We start from the raw sequence: 5,949 nt of genomic DNA, 5'->3' as shown, positions 1-5,949 counted from the left end.
TTAAGGGTAATAAAATGAATTAATTCATGAAAATGTGAATGACACCACCCTTCCAACAGATAGAAGCAATTTTCTTGGTATGTTAACACTGGATTTAACTCCTCTAGAAAAACTAAAAGCAAGGTAATTATGTTCCTTAAAACCACTATTCATTTGTGACATTCAAATGGCCAAAGATAGGTCCACATTAACTGTGTTTGGAACATTAGAAGAACTAGAACAGCCCATGTAGTTGTTGTTGTTGGTGGTGTTAAACTTAGGGCATAATGAAAAGGCCTCACTGATGCTGCTGACTGAAGAAGCATTACTTTTCTGTGAAGAAGGATGTGGTTGTGGCAATGAGATGGACAGTGACAACTCACAACCTCCCATGTTTTCATCCTCTGATTGTACCCTGCAACTGTTCTCAGCTTCATTCAAAGGCTGTTTATCATTTAAGTGTGCAACCTGTGAAAAAGGAATGCAGCACCCATCAGAAAGTCACAAGGCCATTTTTTTTTCATTTTGCAGAAAGTTATTCACATGGACTTTATAACAAAAGGAATTCAGCATATGCACAAAGGGGGCATTGATAAGGGAACAAATTGGAGTAAGTAAGCAACTAGATTTTGTCATGCTGATAAAAAAAGAGTAGATTTCTCTAAATTATGAGGCCTTTAACAAAGTTGTAATGGCGCTTCCAATACAAGTGTTACTGTATCGTCTGACCCCGACCGATATAGAAAGATAACTCTAATATGTTACTAGATCATCCGGTCCTAACCGATACAGAGGATAACTTCAATACAAGATGTTACTAGATTGTCCGGTTTTGACCGATACAGAAACATAACTCCAATATAGGATGTTACTAAATAGTCCCCGGTACAGAAAAATATAAGTGACTAATTCTCTACAGCATTTAGCAAGGAATGAATGGTTGAACTGTTTAAATATGTAGAAAATAAAGAAATTAACTAAGATGATTTGAATTTATATTTTCCACAAGGGAAAGAGGAAACTAACATTTGAACTGTGGCTGTCATTTTCATTTTTTGTTTGTAGAGTAAGGGGGTCCTATTACTGAGAATTTTTCATGGGCCATATCACATGACAGTGAAATATAAAGCCCATAACCAATGTCACACTCCACTTGAACCCCAACAATAAATGTTGCAGGAGGAAGAAATGAAGTACAAAAAGAAAGATAGATTGTCTCTATAAGAAGAGTACCTGGAGCAAATCTGATTCTTGGCTTGGTAGCATGGGAAGAAAGGTTGTGGAAAGAGGTTGAGTCTGCAATATTGAACCAGCACAAATCTTCTTTATTCCCTTCTGCTCAGCCATGCTCTGCAGGTAATCATAAAAAGTAGTGTATGGATTTGGGACTGCTTCACATATTCTTTGGCTGCAATGTGGGAATCCTGAGAATAAACTTGTCTTCTCGATTCTAGCTCTGAGGAGAGAATCCAAAAGTTAATTGAGAATTTTTCTTTTCTTTTCTTGCTCAAAAGTAAAAGTTGCCTCAGAAAAGTCAGAGAGAAGCAAAGACCAATCACTTTTTGTTTTGTTACTTTACATAATGTACCACTTTTTAGTCCTTTCAAAAGTTTGAAATTATTTCAACATGCAAAAGAAGCCAAAGTTTTAATGTAGGGTAAAAGTTATGTGTTCTTGACTAATCATTCATCATTTTTGGCATACTTTCTAAACAATAAGTATAAAATAATGAGATTTATTGTATACTTGTTGATCTGTGATTGAAAAATGGTACAAAGTTATTGTATTGTTTATTTGAAAAGTAAAAGTTAAGCTGACCTTTTTAGGGAGAAATTACTGCAACTGGACTGGGAATCAGATTCTTTTCCAATGGATTTTAAGCAAGAGTGAAAACCAACATCACCCTCTTCATCATCATGCTCCTGAAAAGATTGTTTTCTATGTTGGGTGGAAGTCTTGTCTGTCACTGATAACCATCAGACAAAGAGTAAGGAGTAAATCAAAAGCAGAATAACATTCAACACTTTAAACCAAGGAAAAGTTTCTTTTCAATGCATGTAATAGCTTTTTCTTTTTTTAAGATTTTGGGATTTCAATTATTTGCATGAAAACAAAGAAGAATATAATTTGATAACTCTTGAAATTGTATCTTGATGTGATGGATTTATATTAAATTATATAAAAATATTAAAATCATAATATTAGAAATTGTAATATAATTGTAAAAGAAGTACCACTACCCTTTGATTGGTGGAGAGATGGGATGAAGATGGAGGAAAGATAATTGTTTTTGGTTCTTTGTGGAGATATGGGTAAAAATATTTAAAAAATAAAATTATTATTTGAAAAAAATATTATTTTTAATCAAACCCATTACTTTTATAAATATGATGTAATATAATATAATTTCAAAATTACTTTAATATCCATATTTTAGTAAAAAAAAATGTTTTTTTCAGTTGTACTTATACTTGTCAACATATTACCATTTTTACTATTTTTTCCCAATGTGTTTAGACCATGTTGAATAATGGGTATTATATTATTCAAATAATCAATTTTTCATAATTACCTAATATTTTAATTATTTTATGTATTTCTCTCTAATTTTTCCATTAAGATTGGCAATGGGGTTATGCAGAAAGTTGATGAATAGTTACAGTAATAAAATGATTGTACAGAAAGAATGAAAAGTTTAAATTAATGGGTGAAATTGAAGCAGCAATGGGATTTGCACAGAGGTGATTAATTAATGAAGGCATATTAAATGTTGAAAGCAGAAAAGTTGTGGATTTCATAAGAATGCCATTATAAGATGGTAAAAGCACAGTGGTTTAGCATTCTCCCTTGTTCTATTCTGGCATGAACTATAGACAGGAAAAGGAGTACTAAATGAGCAACATTGCAGTTGCCAATTTCCTAAACTCGTGCATGGAGGCTAGCTTTTGGCTCTGGTTTTCAACCACAACTAGTAGCCAATAAGGGAAACAACACCATCCATAGAGTGAGTCTATCTATCTGCATGCTTTCAATGCAGAAAGCATCTACATTATTCATTGTACCACATGCAGATATCATCAATATTAACCCTGTTGACCAATAAATGCTACAACCAAGCTACTCAATAAATGTTTACACTCTATCCCTTTACTTCCTTTAAGAAGTGTTGAGCTTAAAACAAAACTCAACATTTGAGTTTTGTTTTCAAAGTTAAACAAAAAAAAATTAACACTTAATAACTTTATAGCACATGAATCTTTCCCATTCTTATTGCACCAAAAAAATGGAAAACTTGATGAGTTCTCTAACTGACCCAGTTTCCTTTTCTCTTTCTGTTGACCAGTTAACCATAAAAGGAAAAAGTAAGTGACACAATAAAAAATCATAAGATGTTAAAAAAATCTTTTTTAAGTAATGATTCATTTTATAAACAAGGAGATGAAGAACTCATCCTAGTTACTTTATAAAATAAGAACACCTAACATAACAAATCTGCACACCTTATATTTTTATCTTCTATTTCTCCACTATTTTATGGTAAAAATGTTTTTTTTTTCACATACAAAAAAAAGTGGAAAAAAATGTTTTTTTTCTCTCTCTCTTCCATTGATTTGATGAGTTCTCTTCTGTCCATTTTTTTTTCTTCTGTAAGCCATAAAAAGGAAACAATAGGGGCTATGAAAGAAGAATACTATAGAGATACTTTCTATGTTATGTCTTATCTGTTATGCAGGTTTTATTTTTCAATTGGCAAGTCCTATTTTCAAACTGGTATGATCAGAATCACCAAAACAAAACAAGTATATATATAATATGCAGCATGAAAGGTAATATTTTAGAGTAATGGAAGAAAAAATGATGCAGGTATTAATATATATTACAGTATATAAAATCTTCACTTTTCTTCCTCCTAATGTGTATATTCTTATTATTTTATACATCCAAATCTGTTAATAAATATGACTTTATGAACACAAAGCAAAGGCAGATGAGGGTAGGAGAAAGTATTGAAGAGCCATACACGTTTTGCAGTAAAGAAGGTCAAATGAAAAACGTTTGGTACCTTGTCTGCAGGAATCACCTTTCATGCTTCTGTACATCTGGTTTTTTGTGAAGAAGAGAAAAAACCTCAATAAGAATCCCCAAATCAATGAATGCAATTGCCAATTTTGTATTAAGCAGATTCAAACCAACCTGCAGATGGCTCTTTACATGGGAAATTGTGAGCCCTTTAACATCCATCAATTGAAGAACAAGCTTAGGAGTAGCCTCTGCACATATGAATAAAAATCTTTCATTAGAAGTTCATCATAGTATAGAGCAATAAAAACAAAAACAAAAGAATAATCTTGAAAACAGTCAATATATATACACTTACTCTATTTTTTCTTTCATTTCATTTCTTTTTCTACCTCATTTTCTCATAATTTATTATTTTTTTTGTCTCTCTTTCAATTCCCTCAGCTCCACACACCCCATTTCCTACTAAGCTTCAATTCTGATAAAAAGTTAACATTAACAGCACATATAGTAATGCATCTAAGCTTTGTCCTTGTGTTTAAGGGATCTATGAAAAATGAAAAACCTACAAAAGCATAGAAATTTTGAACTGGGTAAGAACAATGTACTTACTGTGATGACCTCCGAGAGTTTCAATGGCATAAACAAAGCAACGATGCAGTTCAGGGGTCCATCTTAAACGAGGGACTTTTGATCTTATATACTGTCTCACTACACCTTCCCTTCCACAGCTACCCATTTTTTCTTCTCTTCAAAGACTTTCACTTTCCAGTTCTAAAGCAAAAAGGGTGTTCAAAAAACCAACCCCTATCACAATTCGTGCTCCACAGTTGGATCTCTCCCTATATATAATTAAGAAGAAGAAGAACAGAGGATTTAGAAAAGCATGCCATGCATGCAGCTTTTCCTCAAGCAAACAGAAAAAAATAAGCAAGAGAACACAGAATCATCATAGTGAAAGGGGAAAATATCGAGAGAAAAGGACAAGACAGGGGAAGAAGTCCTGCAAATTCCCGAACATGTCACTGATAATACCTTATGGTAGGTGCTGTTGCTGCTTCCAGCGTGTATGCAGCTAGCCAAATGACAAAAAGGAAAAACGAAAGAGTAAAAAAATGAAAGAAAGGAAACGAAAATATAATCACGAGGAGGCTTCTGAACTCTGAAATGTGTTTGTTTTGCTTGCTCATACGAAATGATTATGCCTAGTTATGCCAATATATATATAGTGTCTCGTGTGTTGCCAAACTTTGAACTTTGTCTCTCTTTCTAGTTTCCTTTTTACACACACACTCTCTCTCTCTCTAGATGCACCAGTAATAGTAATATATGCGACAACATCGTTATAATCACTTGGGGAGAATACATGGATGCCATGAAATTACTTTTCAGATTTTTGTTTTCTTCTCTTCTCATGAGAACTGTTTCATTGACACCATAATATTCATATATTTTTTAACAGAGTTATGATCTATGCCACTAATATTATTATAAACAATTTTATTTTTTGTTTAGTAGTACTAACAAGTGAGACTAGATTTGGTGTTTTTAAGAAAAGTTTCGAATTTGAAATTCATTACTAAAATATAATTGAAAAAAAAACTCTATCAAGAAAGGGTTAATTTAACGTATTACAAAGTGGACTTTAAAACCGGTTCATAGGCGAGGTTTGCACCCACTTATATACAATGAATGTATATAAAAGGCTCTAATCTCTAGTCGACGTGGGATCTCCAACAATATTAATTTCTTGATTATTATTATTATAATTACCAATCTATCAAAATACTTTTTATTGATTATGATGATGCATGCAAATTAAAATCTTTGTTATAACACTTATTTTCTTAAATTTAGTTTAGAAGGAGTCTAATTTAATTTTTTTTATCCTTTTCTATTTTTCTTTATTTTCAAACTGTATTACAAAGTATTTATAACTATATTATGGGT

The 5,949-nt window shown here is 32.1% G+C and overlaps 1 protein-coding gene across 1 annotated transcript; it reads right to left on the bottom strand.

The window, feature by feature from the left end:
* LOC137805727 (uncharacterized) lies at positions 1-5,300 on the bottom strand. Its single transcript, XM_068605660.2, has 7 exons — positions 5,035-5,300; positions 4,612-4,841; positions 4,174-4,250; positions 4,043-4,079; positions 1,798-1,945; positions 1,213-1,435; positions 1-447 (listed from the first exon to the last, which is right to left on the bottom strand). The coding sequence occupies exons 2-7, from the start codon at positions 4,736-4,738 to the stop codon at positions 163-165; spliced, it is 897 nt and encodes a 298-aa protein (XP_068461761.1). The 5' UTR covers positions 4,739-4,841; positions 5,035-5,300; the 3' UTR covers positions 1-162.
* Positions 5,301-5,949: the final 649 nt, after the last annotated feature.

Source organism: Phaseolus vulgaris, chromosome 3 (genome assembly GCF_051622355.1).
Source record: "Phaseolus vulgaris cultivar YP4 chromosome 3, ASM5162235v1, whole genome shotgun sequence".
Lineage (NCBI taxonomy): Eukaryota > Viridiplantae > Streptophyta > Magnoliopsida > Fabales > Fabaceae > Phaseolus > Phaseolus vulgaris.
The sequence above is the reverse complement of the archived record's forward strand: the minus strand, read 5'-3'. Positions and strand labels throughout refer to the sequence as shown.

What these genes read in the sequence shown, in the direction of transcription:
- LOC137805727 (XM_068605660.2), bottom strand. Translation starts at nt 4,738, where the DNA reads ATGGGTAGCTGTGGAAGGGAAGGTGTAGTGAGACAGTATATAAGATCA. An exon ending in ATGTAAAGAGCCATCTGCAG is followed by an intron (nt 4,080 to 4,173) that starts GTTGGTTTGAAT and finishes ACAAAAAACCAG; the next exon opens with ATGTACAGAAGCATGAAAGG. An exon ending in AGTAATTTCTCCCTAAAAAG is followed by an intron (nt 1,436 to 1,797) that starts GTCAGCTTAACT and finishes TTCTCTCCTCAG; the next exon opens with AGCTAGAATCGAGAAGACAA.